Raw genomic sequence first — 20,309 nt, 5'->3', positions numbered from 1 at the left:
TTCTTGATATAATCCCTTCTTTTATGGCTTCTGCAATGTTTTCTGTTTGTGGATTTTCTCGTGCAATCTGTAGGGCATGAGCATAGCTGCACGACGGGTGCTCTAAGTGTGTCACTTTGGTGTTCTTCTGGTGTGGCTTGTTACCCTGTTCTTGTTCATGTGTTGGGGGTTAGGTGTCTTAGTAAGGGGTGGAAGCGTGCTTCCCGGTCTTCAGCTTGGGGGGGGGGGGGGGGGGGGGGGGGGGTACGCCTCCTTGGGGTAGGTGTTTCTTGTATGATGCATGCCAGTTTCCCCGACAAACTGAGGGTCGATTGGTTTTTGTTTGGGGTTGTTGGCGCCAGCTTGAGATCCTTTGGGTGGAATCTCCTCACTTTGGAGTAGGGAGAAGCGATTTGACGTCGGCAGCTCTGGCCATTTTTCGTAGTTGTTGGAGAATCCTGCCAGCGTGGAGTGGTTTCTTGGGGAGGATCCGTTGGAGATTTTCTAGGCGTTGCGGCGTTCGATTGCGGCCTGTTGGACGGCTTGGTCAGATTGCTGTCTTCTAGGACATTGGGGAGAGTTGGGAGGGTGTTCGCCTTGACAGTTAACACAGTGCGGTTCACATTCGTGGGGTGTCTGCGTGGGGTCCTGGTTTGAGGGGAAGCGTTTGCTGCATCGGGGGCATGTGTTGTGCGCAACTTTGAATGGGCAGACGTCCGCACGGTGGCCTATATCGTATCAGTGCGCGCACAGGGTGCTGCGTGGTCGATGGGGATACAGACGGTAGGCGACTCGGGTAACAAATGCATATCTGGGTAGCCTGGGTCCCTCTACCGTGATGAGAATGGTTTGAGACTCCCCAATCCTTCGTGCAGCAAGGAGCTTGGCTTGCTCAAGAATGAGAGAGCCTTGGATGTACTGGTCGGAATAGTGGGGCCTGATGCCGTGGATAACCCCCCCCCCCCCCCCCCCCACACACACACACACACCTAGCGTTGTTTGGACTGTTGGCCTTGTAAGACTTCACGTGAAGCTTGACGTTTTGGTAGGTTAGCGAACTGAGCGCTAGGATTTTATTTTCGGCGGAAGTGCGGTACGTGTCGATGGCAATTAGGTTTTGGAGGGAACGTACCTTGACATGGGTATCCCCCATCTCTTTGGGTGCGAGGCGCGCTGCCTTCAGAATTGCGGCTCGTCATGGGCGTCAATTGTTTCGAGGTGTATGGCCGACCCAAAGCGGATGATGATGGTGGCCGCTTGGGAAGATCGGGGTGCGAGACCAACTGTCTTCCATGATCCGTCATTTTCGTTGAGATCATCGATTTCCATGGTGTGAAGAGCAGAAGTGACAGCCAGGTTGGGCGAGCTCGAAGCGCTCTTTGACCCGGCGCTAGGCCAAGCGCCACCTCTTACTTCCGTGTTGGAATATTCTTCGTAAGAGGGCGAAAATTCTACGTGGTTGGTCAAAAATTTACTCACGTGTCTAAGACGTGTTCCGTAGATAATTAATGGCTGTTTCAATGCGATTCAGTGACTGAAACCGGTGAAAATCCAGTGTCTTGGCGGAGCTCAATGTCAGCTCGTCCGAACACTTGAAACTTCGTCCTGTCATTGAGATTTTTCGCTATCCCGTTTCGCCGAAGCCCGCGTGCTAAGGAGAAAAACACGGCTCAAAAGTGGGGTATATGGTACACGGGGTCCATATCACAAGAGCGAATGACATTTTAGCGAACGGCGACATTTGAGCGAATGGTCGTTTTAGCGAATAACGGGGGCGCGCGTTAACCCATCCGTCGCGCTGCGCTTTACGCCGCTTCGCGGCGACAGTCTTCGGCAACTCATTACAAAAATGTGAACCCATTTGGCCCACCCGAAAACGCCGCTTCGCGGCGTCCGACTATTCGCTAAAGTGTCGTTCGATGAAACGTGGGCGTTCGCTAAAACGTCATTCGATCAAGTGAGTGCCTCCCATGGTACACGCGTCGTCGCCATTGCGTATACGCCGAACGCTAACAGCGTTCTGCGCTTTGCGGGCGCTATTTTTGCGTGCGTACGGAAGGAGTGCATTCCTCCAAGAAGTATTCGAGATACTCTGACGTCGAGCGTAGCGAACGCGACGTATCGCAGCGCACACAGATACTAGGGAGTTGTCGTAAACCGCGTTTCCCCCTCAGCTAAGCCTTCCGCAACGAAGCAGCCGCTACTGCGCCGGCGCGCCGATGGCCTTAACTGTAGAGTTCCGGCTAGCGTAGCTGGTTGCGGAGAACGTTGCGGGACAGCGGAAACGATCTACGAAAACTCCCTACCGATTGGTCGCAGATATCGAGTTCCTGCTCGCCGACCAATGAAACGCGCGCGTTCTGCGCTACGCGCGACAAAAACGGGCGCCGCGCGGCAGTTTCTATGGCAACTTGCGCACACGCTGTGACGTGGCGGCTTGGCATAAGCCCACGTCACAGTTTCCTGGGCTGTTGCTATGGGAATCGGCGCGCAGCGCCTGTTTTTGCCGCTCCTGTGTTCCCTGCTTTCCAGCCTATCGTGAGTGCGACGTCGGCGGCATCCGCGACCGCCCGCGTCAGCTTCTCATTTTTTGTAGATGGTTTCCGCTGTCCCGCAACGCTCTCCGCAACCCGCTACGGTACCGGGGACCCCACAGCCAAGGCCATCGGCGCGCAGGCGCAGTAGCGGCCTCTTCGTTGTGGAGGGCTTAGCGGAGGGGGAAGCGCGGTCTACGAAAACTCCCTATTGAATCTAAAACGCTGCTCTGAACCAAAAACTTGTTTTTTTTTCTAAATTACAGCATTTATTGTGTGAAAGTAAAATTGTTACTTGGTGTCGTAAGCGCGAAATGTTTAGAGTTTGCGTGAGAAAAAAAAAAAAAACAAAAAAAAAAACACGCTGTTCTAAAACTTTTTTTTTTTTTTTTTTTGCGGAACGCAAGTGCTGAATTTAGCGTGCGCTGAAACTGCGTACGTTATTCTAAAACGCTTCACTGAGCAAGCTACGCTCAGAGTGTCGACATTCCATTTTCTGATATTCTTGCGGGAGCCGCCATTTTGGTACCTTTAGTCTGTGACTTCCTGAACTTTAGAAAGGGTGTCAGAAAGCTCTGGCGATATCGTTTTGCTCTGTCGGGGACTGTTTTAATGTTTCTGAAAAACAGAAAGTGCTTTTCGGCGATTTCAGATGAAGCTTTTGATAAATGGCAACAATGCTTTTAAAGAGAAGCTAAAGTGGTTCTGTATTTGGGTAATTTAATCGTCTTCATTTGGCCTCCAGTATCACGAATATCGAGATTATGTTTCCATTGGGTCCACGGAGACTGCAGAAAATCACTTTCAAAGTACCGCTGAAGCCTCTCTTTCCCGGAGCATTGCGTCATAAAAGGAGTTTTCGGAATCTCCGCTCTCGCGCATCTTCAGCGCCTATCAAAATTGTGCACGCGCACTCTTACTATTTTCAAAAAGGTCAGAAGAAGACGTCACGACTGGTGTCAATGCGGGGTAATATACCTGGCAAGCTTGCCATTCCAAGCGCTGCCCACGCGAGGGACACGCGCTTGGCGGCCGAAAGCCTTTTTTATGACGTAACGACTGGTCGGAGATGTTTCGTATTTTCTCGCGTTGAGTTACATCTTCGGGGAAAACGAACGTGATATTCAAATTCACGGGATAAAAATACTCTAAAATTCATCTCTAATTTTTTTTTTTTTATGATTTTTTTTTTTTTAAGTATTAAGATGTCTGAATTGTCTCCACTCTCCGATTCATTTTTTTTTTTTTATGGTGTGACAGTTAGACGAGTGTCGTTTTTATTAAATGGCTGTCAGGCTCGAAAGATATTAAATGAGGGAATAATTTTCATGGTAAGTTGGCTGATTAACTAAAATTTGTTAACTGTTCAAATAATTCGTTTTAGGGAAGGGGTCTTGGTTGCAATAGCCCTGTTGCTCTCAGCCAGGGGGTGCGAACGAATCCGTAAGACGCGACCATGTAATGCTTGCATTTGAGCATAAAGCGGCACTGGAGTGCTCGATCGTGCAAGAGTCATGCTCGCTTACAAGCGTATAACAGAGCGTATGAAAGAACTAAAAAAATAACGACAGAAACGATCTGCTCGCGCTTTCAGTGTCTAATCAAAATAATAAAAAAAAGCTTTTTTTTGTCCTTGGTATTTTAATTTTTTTTAATTTATATTCACCAATGAAACTCTGCCAGCTTGGCGCCCGCTGGCAATGTGAGAGAACGTATTGAGGCACAACCGAAACACAACCGAAACATATTCAATTTTTCTCGCCAGAACGCTGCTCAAACTTGAGAGCTATACAGACCCCTTTCGAAAGTCACGTGGCGATTAATAGAAAATCGGAACCACTGCACAATGGCGGAACATTTGGATCGAGGAACGTGCAAGTCGTGGAAATGGAGCGTGAACGTCGAAGCGCGGCCAACACTACGAGCCGACGAGCCAATCAAACCGCGTCGAAAGTGCAACGTCACTGCGCTCATCAGCTTCTTCTGTGGGTGGGTTTTTTTCCAGTGTGCCGTGACGTTGAGGTCTTAGTCCGCCATTGTGCAGGGATTCCACAGCTGCCAAGAGAGGGCAGTATTCCGAAAGGGGTCTAATTGCAGTATTGACTGCAATTAGAATTAGAGGTCATACCAATTGAGAGAGCTTACGAAGATGTAATAGTTTTGTAGATATTGATAGATTTTTACGACTTCTATCCCGATTTAAAAAATGCGCACAAAGCTTGCGCGGCAAGCCCTGCCCACAATGACGGTTACCGTGATGGGATTGGTCCGAGTGATTTTGGAGCACCAAATTTGGAGCAGTCAAAGTACATTTGGAGTGCAAGCACATATTTCATTTTTATTCATACCAATGGCGAAATATCGTGTTAAATTTTATGTGTTTGTCTACTTTGCCCTCCTGCTTCCGTGCAAACTTTTGATGGCATCAACAGCATGGCAAGTTTCATTCACTAGCTAGCAGTTTTATTGCTGGTACAAATACGAGGCACAGTAACAAAATGCTCATTGATGAAAGGCAGTAGAAACTCCTGTGCATGGTTATTTTACGTACGAAATCATTCGTAAACCAAATAGTGTAGTCCACTGAAATAATGCTAAATAATTTTCAGCACCCAAAGTGATGTTTTCCTCGAGTTCTAGGGTTGTAACAAAAATGCAGTTCTTAATTTCAACGTAATATTAATATTTTGTCCCTTGATTATAAGCATTCATGACATTTTATAAGCAAAACCTTATAATCACCAAAATAAACACACACAAAAAAGCATAATAAATAAAATTCTACCGATCACGTTTAGGTTATTCCCAAGCTTGCATTTATTGCTCCAGCAAATTTAGTCTTAATGTTTTGTATTCACTGTGCTATCGCACGGGTGGAGGTAATAACTAAATGAGAGTTGACATAAAAATAAAGAACATATAGAGCAGTCTACTAAAGTTTTCTTGCGATACTCACGTATTCTTGATGGATCATGAACGTGAAAAAGATATTGTCACCATATAAGCGGATGTTGCCCAAAAAACTAGACACAGCTCCTTTTTTTTATATATACATATATATAAATTGTAGAGTGAGTTTTTGTTTGCATGTGGGCGCACTGCGGCGAAGCAAGATATGCAAAATTGCAACCTCTACTACTCGGTGACAATTACACTCAACGATGCTAGCTATACACTCAGAACAGACAACGAGCATAAGAAATATTGCAAAACTTCTTATAACTGTCAATGTTTGACACAAAGGTTAAATTGAATATGATGTTATCTAAGGCGATAATCTAGTTCTAAAGTTTTGGAAATTCGCTCTAGCCTACCGTAACGTTCCGCCCATGTAACGGGGCCTGATTTATTATATTTCGAGCACTAATACAGCAAAAATAAGCTTTGGCGCAATCTGAATGCAAATTTCTTACATATGGGCAAAATGTAGCATGATGTATAGCAGGGTAAGTACTTTGGGACAATTTGACGCAAATGGCGCAGCAATCATCACTGCGCTTAGTAGAGTGACGTAGTTCCAGTCACGTGGTCACTCGTGTCGTCGGTGCACACCCAAGGACGCGCTGCCAAGATAGTAACGACATGATCGACGTCACTCTTTCAAGCGTCATTGTGTAGACAGGGTTTGCGGCGCTCTTTTTGCGCGTAATTTTTAGATCGGGCTAAAAAATGTGAAAATTGAGCAGTGAATATCTATTAATCTATTAGATTTGCGTGAATTCTTTCAATTTGTCTGGACTCGAATAGTAGTTGCCGTCAATACTGCAATTTCAACATGAACCCTAAGATCAAAAATTAAAAACACGTTATTTAACGGTTTTAGTTAATTAGCCAACTTACCATGAGGATTATCCCTTCGTCCAATGTCCGCCGAGCCTGATAAATACATGGCGAAAACGGCACTCGTCTTACTCTCAATAAAAAAAAATGTTCAAATTAAAATGAAATTTCTCGTATCCCAAATCAGGCACGTTTTTTTGGAGTCAAAATTTGAATTCTGACCAAAACAAAATGTTTTGGGACCTGATGATTGAAGCCTGAGACTGTGGTTTGAAAAACGGAACACTCGTGAAGGAGGAAGAAAAACGGGAAGGCAACGTATAATACCATTTTGCAAACTTGGCGTTTTTTGTTTAAGTTATTGATTATTGGCGCCGCCAAGACGAAAACTGACGTTCCTCCCATCTGTCGAGGGTGGCACATTCAATTGCTCGCTATTTTGTCACCTCTCAAACTACGGCACGCACTAGGACTCTTCTGTGACCCTCTAAAAGGAGTTTTCATTGTGCCTAACGAATAAAAAAAAAACATATTTCTAGAATAATAATAAAAAAATGTCTAACCTTCTCTTTTTGGAGATTTTTGGCATAGTCGGGCAAGTTCTTACCTGTGTCCTATTTAATATATTTTAATGACCTTGATATCACCAGAAAGCTCAAACGTAGCTCTTTTTATTGCACACGAATTAAATATTAAATGTACAACCAATCTTTTATATACATGTCACTGAACGAATGTTTCTGGAACCTAGCCAAATCAAAAACGTTCTTCTAAAAAACTAAATTTGTTATTTGCTTATTTTTTATTAGTAGCAAGTTATGATATTGATTTGTTATATAGTAGAAATATAATATATAGTACTTTGTTTATATGACAGGAAATGCAGCTTGAATCTTTTTATATGTACGTTATAAAACGGCAAGCAAATTTATTGCGGAGTAAAATAGCTTTGTCTGTAGTACGCACAGTTTCAAATATTTTAAGATTACATATGTGAAGCAAGTATTAATGATAGGTAATTAATCATATTCATGCTACAATATTAACCAGAATATTACCCATGCGAGGGCCAGTGGCGTATTCAGGAATTTGTTTCGGAGGGGGGAGGGTTTTTTTTTGGGGGGGGGGCGGCGGGGGGGGGGGGGCCTCAATTCCATAAGTTTCCCCCTGGCCACGCCACTGGCGAGGACGCAGTCAGAAAGCACGACTGACAAGATTATTTGCTGTCACGGAAACAAAATACTATAGTTCAGGCACGTAGAGGGGGGGGGGGGGGGGGGGGGGGGGCATGGGGACCAAGCCTCCTTCCCCCCCCCCCCCTCCCCGAAATCTTCCATTTGGCTGGGACCTCCTCTCCCCCTCCCCCTCATAAAGCATTTTGTCATGCCCCCCCCCCCCCCCCCCCCCCCCCCCGAAACTACGTTCCTGCAATAGTTTAATATCTATTTATATTTTCTGATAAAAACCTTGCTACAATAAAACATGAATCAAACAAGGAATTGGGTTTTTGATCAAATCGATTCCGAATTTTCTCGATTTTCGAAACACTCGTTCATTCAAATGTATGTAACATATTTTATGTTGTGCATGCAATATTGTATTTATATTCTATAAAAAGGACTAAGTTTGAAGAATTAGTATTCAAATGCCTCAGACATCAAAATTCAAGCATTTTTATTTTGTAACAAGAACCAAGAACCAAAGGGTTTAAAAAAGGAGCGCAGTCCCGCGTCGAGCAGGTACCTCAGAAGAGACTTGTGGTATTTGTTCTCGTTCACTCAGCGAGTGTATAGTCGTTGGGTGGGTGGGTCCCTAGTCCGGCCTCGCTGAGTTTCTGCTTATGGGTGAACTTAGTCCCGGAGCAGAGCCAGAGCAGACGGCGAGCATTCGCCGTATACCCACAGGGGCCGGTCGGACACTTGAAACAGGTTCTGAAAAGCCACTTATATGGTTATAGCCAATGAGTTTGCTGCCTCGCGTGAAGGATTTGAGTGAGCACACAATCTGCTATAGCCTATACATAGACAAACAGTTTGTAATGATTGTAATCTGCTTTATTACTGCAGCCTGCCGGTATGCACTTCTCTAAATACCTTTTCTGGCGTCGAACTTTGAGACTTAGAGATAAGGCAGTGATAACGCCTGGTGCGTCAGAGCCCCGACAGGAGCTTTCACAGTTTCCGGCTGTGTGGCCGGTCGTAAAGAGTTCATAACCTCCGCACCTTGTCGCTTTGCGGCTTCCTGGGCGATTACACTGTGGCTGAAGTTCCGAAACGAACGCGACAGATGAATCTGTTTCCAGCAGCGCAGTACACCCCCGTCATATGGGTGTTTCTTAAATTTGTACCTGGAGGTTTTCTGAGCTACCCCAACTGACTATATTTTCTGAGTCACCGGCCCTTACCCTTTTCGATATGCTATTTAGTATCTCGAAATTGAGAATAATTATTGTAAAATCGGCAAGTGAAAATGATGCCAAAACCAACATTCAAATATACCCGCGCTTTTCAGTGCCTTGACGTCAGGGGGAGGCAGGCTTGCAGGTCGAGCGGGCAATCTAAAAATGGACTATGTCGAGCATTTGTTTCGTGCTGCTGCGCGGGTGCTGGAGTGAGGTTCCAAATCATCCATTCGACAACTATGAAACGGCTTGTAATCAGTTGGGAACAAAGTCTACGGTCCAAAGAGTGAACTCCCGCCTTCCGCGGACGTCATTTTTTCATTTCATTGTTGCCAGTAGGGACTTTCACTCTGAAAAACACGATGAGGACCAAAACTGTGAATTCAAGAACTTCGCGAAAAACACGATGCGTGTGATATGGGTCCGAGTCCTCGTCGAGCCCTGACGCAGCACTCGCTTTCGATGCGAGCTAAGCCGAGTTCACGCCGCATGCTGACGCTGCCCTCGTGTCCAGTACGGGCTCGGATACCTGGCGCAGCAGCTACTATAGATGGCGCTCACTTTTGAAAAGGATCTGCAACTCTCTACGGGAGCACTGTGCCCACCTCCGCCAGTCAGCCGTGCGAGGGTCCAACGTCCTCCACAAGCACAGTCTGTGGAGCTGTAACGTATGTGCTTGCTCACTTGATGGCTGTGGAAGGCGGTGATGGTCCCAGGGCTGAATTTCGCCAACGCGGTTGTGTGCGTCCCGGGTTGCGTTCGAGACGTCATGAAGCGACGACAACGTGAAGTAAGTCGGCATGCAGTCACTGGGCCGTCGTCCGAACGCCGCCAACGAGGCCGTCCAAGGGGATCTGAAATTTGGGAGTTTTCTGTCAGTGCGTCGCTCCTTTCCCCTGTTCCAGAGTTTACTACGTCATTGCCCTCGCCCACTTCCTCTAAAGTGGTTGCTTGAGGTGTCTCTTCCGAGGCTACAGGTCCTCAGGAAAGCGAGCGCACGTGTGAAATGGCTCGCAGATTCTTGAATGAAATTAGATGAATTCCAATGAGACCATTCCGGAAATACGCAGCGCCTCCCATAGTTTCATGGTCTCTTCGATGTACTGCGGCACTCCGATGTAGGGTGCGTGAGGGAGCACCCGCAGCATTTTCCGATTTCAGAGCGCAAATAAAGCGGGACGACAACAAAACAGGGTACGCATCGGCTTTGTGATGTGTTCGATACGCTTTCTTTGAGTTCTGAATCGCCGTGGTAAGAGAGAAGGAATCGAGTCACTTCCAGAATGTGTGGAGGGAGGGTCTGCCGGAGCCACAATTTCCCTCGCTTCGAGGTGCAATGTGGGCTTGACGAGAAGACTTGTGGGATTTTCCGGGGTGGTACTGCATTAACGAAATAAACCACGGCCGAAACAGTAAAATTAAAAAAAAAAATTAAGAGGACACCATTGGAATCATTATAATGGTGTGCTGGTTGGATGGCATGAGTGGCATGACTATAGGAAGCAATGCAAATACACTCTAAGAAATGCCTGCGCGTCTACTTACCCGCAAAACACTCGAAGAGCCAATCTCTGCGTTCTACGAAATCAGCTCAGCGAATGGTGAGGCGGAACATCTGTTTAGACCTAAAAACGAAGCCTGCGCTGTGGCATTACGCAATCCAAAGCGTCATGCTTGCATTGCGTAATGCCACAGCGCAGTCTGTGTTGTGACATGAAGCAATGCAAGCATGACGTTTTGCATTGCGTAATGTAACAACTCAGACTGCGTTTTTTAGTCTAAACACATGTTTTGGCACATGTTTTTCTAGCGAATTATTTCTCGTCTGCAGTGCAAACCAGTGTCGTTATATTTCAAAGACAAACAGACCATACGCTGTCTAAACAGAAATGTCTAATTACTTTCTTTGCGCAAGTTTCTGAAGCTATGAAGCCGCTGCTTTATATTTAAAAAAGTGTATACAAATCTGATTTGATAGTAAACACACACACACACACACACACAAAAAAGAAAAGAAAAGCTATTGACGAATATGTATAGCTTTCAAGCATTGCTTTGTTAGACGCACATGCATTGTAATGACTGATCCGGGTGCATCGTTTTGATTTCTTAATCTCCAAAATTATAGGCATATCAGTTGCTCAAAGCGACAAGCCTTAATGAAGGGTTTCATGTTTTCCCCATTATCAGGCGTGCGGGCTTTCAGCAAGCTTCGGGAAGTTTTATCTGCATGCCCTGTCTGCAGAATCGAGGTAACGCGACGGCCCGCGTATTCTGAGAATCTGAACTTGGTCGGATGTCACGATAAACTTTCAAAGGGAAAGCACTTCCGGAAAAGAAATACACATTGTAAATAAAATATCTGCTGGTCTGGCTAATTTTTTTTTGTGTTTTTTGACACGTGCACATAAAAGCTTTTTCCTCTTTCGTTGGTAGACCGTCGCGGAAAATCTTGAAATTCAGATTACAGACCGCCGTGTTTCTCGTGTGTTTTACGTCGTCTTTAAATGTATATAGATTTAACGACGACGTAAAACACACGAGGAAGATGGTGGTCTGTGATCTGAATCTATATAGTTAGCTCGGTCTGCCCGCCAAGTAAACACTGCGATAACGACACATCTCCGTACAACACGGATTACAGATATGAGCTAGTCCAAAACCAGAGTAGTGTATTTCTCTATTACCTCCTATCCAGAAAAGTAGCCGCGTTGTGTAATCCGCGAATGCGCTTCGCGTCATGTTTTACACGTGCCCATTCATTTCGGCCACAATTAAGTTGATAACTCGGTACTGATTCGTCTGGCGTCGCACTCCGCTCGAGGAGGAGGAGGAAAGAAAAAGGAAGAGGAGGATCGATTTGAAGCAAGCATTAATTTTCACTGCGTTCTAGTAGAGACGTCAAAATATTATTATGAAACATATTTCGGACAAGCATTTAACAAACTAATTTATATACCCCTGAACTGCATTCGGTGTTTTCGAAGGACGTGGTAATAAAATAATGGAACGCGTTTTAATATAATTTAGGACATTAATTGTTCTCTTGAATGTTGCGTTTATCTTACTAGCGTATAACTGGGAAACAGTAAAAGAGTCACAAAGAAGTTCGGATTTTTATAGTTAGATAATTAAATAAATACCGATATCTAATTGAAAATATAAAGAACACTGCATTTTTACGGCAAAAATAAATACACTTCTTTTTCTCCAAAGAAAAATGCTGATAAAATTGGATATATGTCCGGGCCACATCCACTCTAGGTTCGTTCCTCCTAATTTCGACTCTCAGAAATTTACCTTTTGTATGTTTGATATGGTAATTCGGCACTGATAAAGTCTGTATATTTTACAAATATATTTTACCTTTTGAATCGTGTGTAGACATTGATCACCGGGAACGATTTTTTTTTTCCGCTGAAATAAATTTAAAAAAAAAGAAGTGACGAGTTGCAAACTAAAGGGAGCCTTGACTGTAGCTACGAAACAGGTAACACAAGAGCGATCGGTATTCAAGAAGTTGCTGCACTGGCTGCACTACTCTCCGGATTCCGTCATTGCAACTCACAAGTCCACAGATCCTTTCCGATTCCTTTTCTCCTCTCCCGTGATATGAAAAAAAAAGAGAGGAGGCGACGGAAATGACGTCAACGCTCCCACTCCACCAATCAAATCGGCCGCTGCGAAAAACCGGCGTCTGGAAGGAAGAATAAAAAAAGAAAAAAGAAAGGAAAGCGCGCCGCGCGCTTACGTCGGCAAGCGCGGCAAACGTACGAGGAAGAAGAAAGTCCGCGTGGGGGGCCAGTAGCCAGATCACGTTCTTGCGGTGCGGTCGCATCATCTTTCACGTGCGCGAAGGTCCTGCCGAGGTGCGCAGTTTGCGTGGATCGGACGAGGTTTACGAGGTTGAGTACCCGACGTCGACAGCAGCAGCATTACTACAGGCAGGCAGCGAGCATGGCCGAAGTCGAGCTGTCGGAGAAGTTTGCCCGTCGCGAGGCGATCGAGAAGGGCGAGATCAGCGACTTGAAAATCAGCGCGGGCTTCAACCCCTACATGGAGTTCTCGCGCAAGGAGATCAAGGAGTACGAGAAACACTTCAAAAAGTGAGTGTTGGGAATGAATTTATTTTTTCTTCTCATTATGTTGTGTGTGTGTGCGCGCTCACTGTAAAATCTGGAGGGTCTGCTTTCCCGCAAAGCATTCGGGAAAAGCTGATCGTTGCAGTGTACGGATCAGTCGGCAAATAATGTGGCTGCAAATATGATTGATTAATTGATTGATTGATTGAGATACTTTTTTATTGAACGAAAATGACACAACTGGCAACGGTAACACACTACGCTATGCTATGGCCAGAGGGGGGATGGGTGCTGCGCTGTGGCAGTGAGCGCCACGTTTCCCCATACCCAATGCTGCAACTCAGGCAATTTTCTTTTTAGGTGTAAATATATTTTGGATTTTTCATTGGCTAAGCTTTTTTCCGTTCACAGCCGTGATTGGAACCCCCAAGCGTTTTGCGGGATAGCCGAAGCTCCAGACTTCTCAGAGCGTGCGTCTTGCTAGCTGCGACCCCTTTAATTCTTCTTGTGTCTCTAAAATAACGGGTGAAGAAAATAGCGAAGGCGAACGAACCAATCTCATTCTATTACATTCCAGGCGCACTCAGCTGTAGCTGCTACACATTCCCAAGCAAATACGTTACCCGTTGCAGGAGCAATGTAATGCCGACAAGTAACTTTTTTTCTCTCTGTTCGTAGAATGATAGGAATCTCTCGACGGGTCTGGTATGATTACAACAATTCGTGGTATGCGTCTGAGTGGGCTTTGTGTTGTATGAAAAGCACGTGTGACAGACACCGCGTATGTATTATTCTACCGGCAGTACTTATCGGATGCTTAATCCGGGGCAGTTCCGTTATGACTGTCGGTGTGATTCACCGATAGGTAATCTTCCCTTGTGGTTTGTCTGTGCGTGATAAAAATCTGATGTGCGCGCATCGTTTGAGTCATTACAGGACCAATTTGTCGGCAGAGCTTATTGATCACCCTTTGATCTTTATCATTTTTCTGTCGTTAATATTTATACTTTTCTCGCGGGGGGAGTAGTGTCGTCGAAAAGGTGTCGTAAATTTATCTAATGCCTTTTGCGCAGGGATGGGCATGGGTGGCAATAGCCGCGGCTCACATGCAATATTCGTCGCGAGTCAAGTCGCACACACTTAACTTTTTTACACCCTTTAAGGGTGTAAAAAAGTTAAGTGTGCTTAGTAAAGTGCTCGTCCTGGGACAAGTGCTTTACACCCCTAAGGGGTGTAAAAAGGTTTAGTGTGCAGCGTGGGTATCTGAATCGTTTTGGACAAAATTATTGGTGCCGTGCCTTTCGGCGGTTCCCGGACATAATTAAAATCGCTGATTTTCTTTTTTAGTATTATTTTAGAGTTTATTTTATTATTGATTAAAATACGGTTTGCCGTAAAGACAAGTGTAAATATATTTGTTGGTACAATATTCATGGTATGATACTCTGTCGTAATCAAAGTAGTATTTAAAGCTTTTTTATTCACTAAAAAAACAACAACATAGTTCTAGGAAGAAATGCGCATAAATTCGGACTGAGCTGAGATTCTTCGTTGTAAATCACACGTATTCTCGCGCCATGAGGCGTCAATAATCTGCCTCGCACTTTTTCTTTTCTTTTTCGTAAGATACCTATACGGCGTGCAAGTGACCTTCTCCTTGCGCACTTCGTTCGTTTGTTTACCCTCTCAACAAGCCCACGTGCTATTGTTTCCCGCCATTGACGGCGAGCTCTTGGCTGCCCCGCCGTCATTGCGCGTTTTCTGCGCGCGTTTCTCTTCGTTGCCCGTTGACGTGCCCCTGCTCGTCGTTTCCGACGCGCCAAAGAAGAGGCATTCTAAAACAACTTGCTCGACATATTTTTTTACACTGTTTTTTTTTTTAAAGAAACGCGGGGCGGGGCGAGTTTGGAGCATTTCATTATCACTCCGTAGCCAATCAGGTTGCTGCATTAGGTGTCAAGTCTACCGAATTGGACTAATCAACGAAGCGCGAACACAGGAAGCCATGCCCCGAGGCCCTTGCGCTGTCGGTGACTGTATAACTGAAACTAGCGCGTGTAGCGCGGCCTTACTAACTGTAAGGCCGCGCTACACGCGCTTAACCATAACCATAACGTGTTCGTTATGGCCAAGTTACACTCTAGTTCGCAGGCTGTAGCAGTGTAGTAGGCGTTTATTCGAAAACCACTATACTTCTGCCAGCTGCGTTTAGTGCCAGTGTGCTACGATGTGACCAAAAAAAGGAAACAAGAGAGAAAGAGTGTGTGTGTGTGTGTGTGTGCGTATAAAAGCAAAGCTACAAAAAGCACACACACATTCCCGAACGTGAAAGTTCTGGTAAGGCCAAGCTGAAAGAACGCGTCCACATGGAAGTGTTTTATTAAAAGGAGTAAAGCGCGAGGCTAAAAAGAAAAATATCCACAAACGAAAGTGTCAATTCCTGGCAGCCCTGTACGGTACTCACTCCAAGTAATCAAATCACTCGGAGTAATTTTGTAATCATTCGAATACATTTATTAGAAAGTGATTGCATAAGTGATCCGATTACATTTTAAAGTGCTGAAATTCCTCGTAACCTCTATTATTTTCCCTTCTCTTTTTGATGGCGTCCTTCCTTTTAGCGCGAATTTCCTGTAAAAAAAAAAAAAAAAAAAAATCTTCGAACTTTGATTCCGACAGGCGGACGGTTTACCAAAATTGATGGATTAAAAATATAATCAGTTTTTTATATACAATTCGGTGATTCGAATCCAATAATGGACGGTAATTGTGATCGCAATCGATTACTTTTTTTTTTTTTTCGAGTAAAGTGTAGAAGACTGCTTGTTCGCAAGTTCTCCTCACCTATCAACGCGGTTTACAGCTTCCATGGCCTTGTTTTCGTATACTTCATCACGCAAGTTCGTTTCCAAGACCGCTCGCGCGAGCAAAGCGCGTAGTGAAGCCACGCGCTCGTCCCTGGGCCTTCCACGATGTTTCGCAGAGACCTTGAAGGAGCATTGCGCGCAGACATGACAAATGCACCTCGCTCGAACGCTGCCAACAGGCGACAAACGTACCTGTTGGTCGAGGGAACGACGTTAATGAAAATTGCACAGGCCGCGAAAAAAATGTTTTTTTTTTCTAGTTTACGAAGAAAAATGTTGATTGATTGTCTCGCGCATCCATGTGGAATATTCAAACACTGATCAACAAGCGAAAATACAGTAAGTGCGCAGGCGAGCTGGTGGTAGCTACTCGTGTTGTTTAACACCAGACTCTTGAGACTGTGGCGCAGAAAAGGAACAAACTTTAAGTCGAAGGAAAATCCACAGAAGGAAACGTATCCTGTGTCTGTTCCTTCTACTAAAACTTTTTTCCCCTTTTTTGTGCCATATTTTTTGGTGTTAAACGACATGATTACTGAACAGCAAAACATATCTTATTTTTAAGTTGTTTTTTTACAGGACATCTATGTCACAATGTATAAAGCAGCGACCCTTACCTTCGAAGTCCTATAATCCATCAAATGCATTATGGGGAATCGGTGTATCGCGTGTCGCATATTTTCCCACTAAATTTAGCGGGGAAACTGGATTGATGCTTTGGCCACAAGACGGGAATTTTCCCGCTATGGGAAAACTGAGCTGACGTGTAAATCACGTGCCGTCAATTTTACCAAGGTGTATATAGGTCACTCGACGTCAGGTGACGCCATTTTCCCCGCTAAATTTAGTTGAAAATGCGCGAACGAACAGACGGACGGACACACTTTTGGGATTACGCGTAGCGCTAAAAAACATTCCATGCTTAAAAAAAAAAAGCGCAATGTTTTTGTTGCATAATATATTTTGAGAAAGAGGTGATTTCGAACGTCGACCCCAGACAAGCATGTTTCTTAATGTCTTAAAGGTGTCGTCGTCGTTGTTGTTGTTTTTTGGATTTGAATTACGTGTCTCACCCAGACGCTTTAAAACAATTTCTGGGAGAAGTTAAAAGTTTCTTGAAAGGTTTCACTGGATATCATATATTTGTTAGTTTCTTTTTACATTAAATTATATGACGGCACGAGCAGCAAGTAAAGCAATACTGATGACTAGTAAAAGGAAAACGCAAGGTAACTGTACCGGAAGGTTATTATTCATCTCCCGCGTTGTCTTTCGCGTTTCTCTTATGTGCAAGTGTTCTCTTTCTTCTTTTTTTTTTCTTTTTTTTTCTGTTCGCGTTGGGGTCGAGTTTAATCGGCCGGTATCATATTCTGTTGACGGCGTTCGCATCCGCAATCCCTCCGAATGTGAGTCACACCAAAGAACTCTTGAAGGCGCGTAGAGGATTTTCCTTTTCACCGAATTTGCCTTCGAGCTCGACAGCGCCCAAATCGAAAACGAGCTGATGGCGCCTGGCGGAGGACGAGTGCGACGTTTATGGGGTATATTATTTACGTTAAAAACTAAGTAATGAAACGTCAAAAGTTTATATGTTTTTTGTTATATTGTGGAAACATTGGCCGTTATTTTTCCTTTCCTTTTTACCTTTCTATACAGAAGTAACTTTTACAATATGTTGTCCCAAAATGTTAAAATCTTGCGTTGAAGCCAGGCAACGATGTTCAACAAAAAGACGAACTTCATTTCGAGACTTTAGAGAAAAGAAGGCTTCGGCATACAATGTTTCTGCTGGGCCAAGACAGTCGTAATTACTTCAAAGGTGGGACATCGGCGTTTCTCTCCCGAGAAAGTTCACACGCTCACCATTCCCATCAATCCTCGCTTGTTATGGAAACGCACAGCGGCACACGGGTAGACCTACCTTCGTAAAGCGTACGAAAGAAAAGAAAAGAAAAACATTCATTAAAGATGGCGGCAAGCTCGTGAGCCTTCGTCCGTGGGATGCGAGTGCAGCCCTCTTGAGAAACGTACAAATCACGCTAAGGAGTGCTCCGTGCCTCGGCACTGATACATAATTCTTGCTCACGTTTTTCTTTTTTTTCTATTTCCTTCTTTGATTTTAACGACCATGCAGGAGCGGTGAAACAAGTTGCCGCATCAGTGCGTTTTGTCAGAACTATGCATGCCTCGCATGTGATATATGGCACCGCACCAGCCGCCATTGCTCCATACCATTCTCCTGTGCCCGCACCTTCTGATACATTCGGTATCCTCGAATGTATGCCGAAAAGAACAGATTCGATGACGCCAAATGTATGCTGCAGAGAGTGCGGGCACAGGAGCATGGCACGCGGCAATGGCGGCCGACGTGACGTCGATGAAAGCTACGTATAATGACAGCAACGCTTCCGCTGACACAAAATAATAAAACCGTAAAATGTTAAAAAGAAAAAAAAAACTTTACAGGGTTATATTTTAAGGAATATGAGTGAGTCAGGGACTAGAGCCACAGCTAGTCACTAAATACATGTCAGGTTTCATAGTAACGACACTTCTAACATGGATCATGGATGGATGGATGAATTAACTGTTGGATGCTTCCGGCTGTACCCTTTATAATGGGCGGTAAGTTGCGCCACCTAGCAAAGAAATAAACTGCATTTATGCTCCAAGCGTAGCTTATTTAGTAGCTAGTCCAGAGTTTGCGTGAAACTTAATGGGTTTCACTCTCCAGGTTTCGGGTTGAGCTCACCTCCGTTTGTTTACGATGTTCTCGGTTCTTTGAGTCGCTCGAGAGAAAGAGAGAGAGAGAGACATGGGTGTCTGTCGCGAATGCAAGCCGTGGCATCGCGGGACGTGTCGGTGGGTTAACAACGGCACCATAAAATGAGAGAAATAGGACTGTGACAAATTACGCTTTTCTTACGCAATTCACCTTGACGGGAGAAGAAAACAAAAATAGAACAAACAGAAAGTGCAATGTTCTTTCTTTTCTGCTTTTTGGAAGAGAGAAGAGGAAGAGATAAAAAACGTCATGTCACGAGGCACCACTTTTCGCCATTTTTATTTTATAATTTACAACGCTTTACTGCCTGCTGCACGATCGACACGGCGTGTTTCGTCGTCGACAACTTAAAAGCAGAAAGCGCCAGGAGCTGCAGGGAACATAACTCGGGCCATATTCGTGGGCATTCGGTATACGCATACTGAGAAAACGAGCTCACATACTTGCTGGCTTTCGAGGACTTTGATGTACAAGGTCCTGAAAAACTCGGTCGAAAAAGCCAAGTTTGTATTCTTGATAAACTATTCTTCCGTTTTTATTTGTTTCTTTTTTTTTTTTTATTCGAAAGCATTAACTGTCTTATGGAGCGAACCGACGTCATCGGCTTGTGAAGCCGCGCCACACGGCACTTTCCCCAGTCCCAGGAGCGAAGCCTGTGTTCTGTAGCAGAAATCTGATGGATAGGCTCACATTGGCTCTCGCGTGGCGTAGTTCCAAGGAACGCCACCAGAGAAGCCTTCTCCGTGGTGGCGCAGCGCACGCATCGGCCCGGCCGCCGGTAAGAAGTGCGGGCCTGGCCGCAAAGCCCGCACGGCCAAACTCCGGAGACCCTGCTCAGCCGAGCTCAGCCAACGTTGGCTCAGCGCGACGCGGTCACTTCACGAGAGCGCGCGCTCGGCCGTCGGCCGTTACCTCGCCAGTAGCGAAACGTGGCCGTCCACTACGCCGCACACGAACTAACGGAGCGGAATAACGACATTCATGCGTTCGCATTCACAACTCATAAGAAATGCTTAGGTGCCCTCGGAATTTTTTTTTTCTTCTGTGTTTTGCATTTTTTTACGAAGGGAAGGATATAAAAACTATATTGTTAAGTAAAAAAAAAAAGGAAAAAAAATAAATATAGTGCGAGCATAGTAGTGCTCCCTGCTGTTCATCATTACCAATTAGCATCAGCTGTTCATGACCATATCAAATGAACGAAAGAATGAATGAATGAATAATCGTATTGTGTAGATAGTTCCTAAGTATAAAACGTCACAATATATTCTTCCAAACCCCAACTGCGTTGAAAGATGTCCTGTTCCCGTCCTCGTCATCGCTGGTTTATACTTTAAAGTTTTGCAATATATATATATATATATATATATATATATATATATATATATATATATATATATATATATATATATATATATAGTTGTGTAAATAAATATATTTAGAATGATCTGAGTAAGACAAAATCACGCAAAATGAGTAGAAGGAAGCAGGCTAGCCCCGGAAACGACCTGATGTCCGATAGTTTACGTATTTCGTCTGTTTCCTTTTTTTCTTTCTCGTCTGTTGGCGGAGTTCTTGAGTTGCCAGGAACTGACACAATGCCCGCGTATTTCGACAGAAAAAGGAATAAGTGATAAAAAAAAAAAAAAAAGAAGAAGAAACTACCGCTGCATTCAAGAGGAAACCCTCGACTTTGTGCTTTCGTAAGCGACGGAAAACCGACGCCGTCTCCCGCTTCGTTATCCAGGCAGCCGGGAGGGAGATTCCTTCTCGGCCGAGTTATCTTCAACCGTCGTCGTCTTCACACATTGAGGTCGCCCCTCGGCGGGGAATATACGTATATCGAGTTCGAGAGCTACATTCTACACAGCCCGTTTCGCC

At 44.8% G+C, this 20,309-nt stretch overlaps 1 protein-coding gene across 1 annotated transcript in view; it reads left to right on the top strand.

Moving 5' to 3' along the window:
* Positions 1-12,413: 12,413 nt before the first annotated feature.
* LOC8029614 (EF-hand domain-containing protein D1) overlaps positions 12,414-20,309 on the top strand; it is a 61,588-nt gene continuing 53,692 nt past the window's right edge. The window contains exon 1 of the mRNA XM_029974762.4: positions 12,414-12,800. Coding sequence (XP_029830622.1) covers positions 12,652-12,800 — 149 coding nt within the window. The 5' untranslated portion in view covers positions 12,414-12,651. The remainder of the gene's footprint in view (positions 12,801-20,309) is intronic.

Source organism: Ixodes scapularis, unplaced genomic scaffold (assembly GCF_016920785.2).
Source record: "Ixodes scapularis isolate PalLabHiFi unplaced genomic scaffold, ASM1692078v2 PGA_scaffold1__304_contigs__length_218370807, whole genome shotgun sequence".
Taxonomy (NCBI): Eukaryota; Metazoa; Arthropoda; class Arachnida; order Ixodida; family Ixodidae; genus Ixodes; species Ixodes scapularis.
The sequence above is the reverse complement of the archived record's forward strand: the minus strand, read 5'-3'. Positions and strand labels throughout refer to the sequence as shown.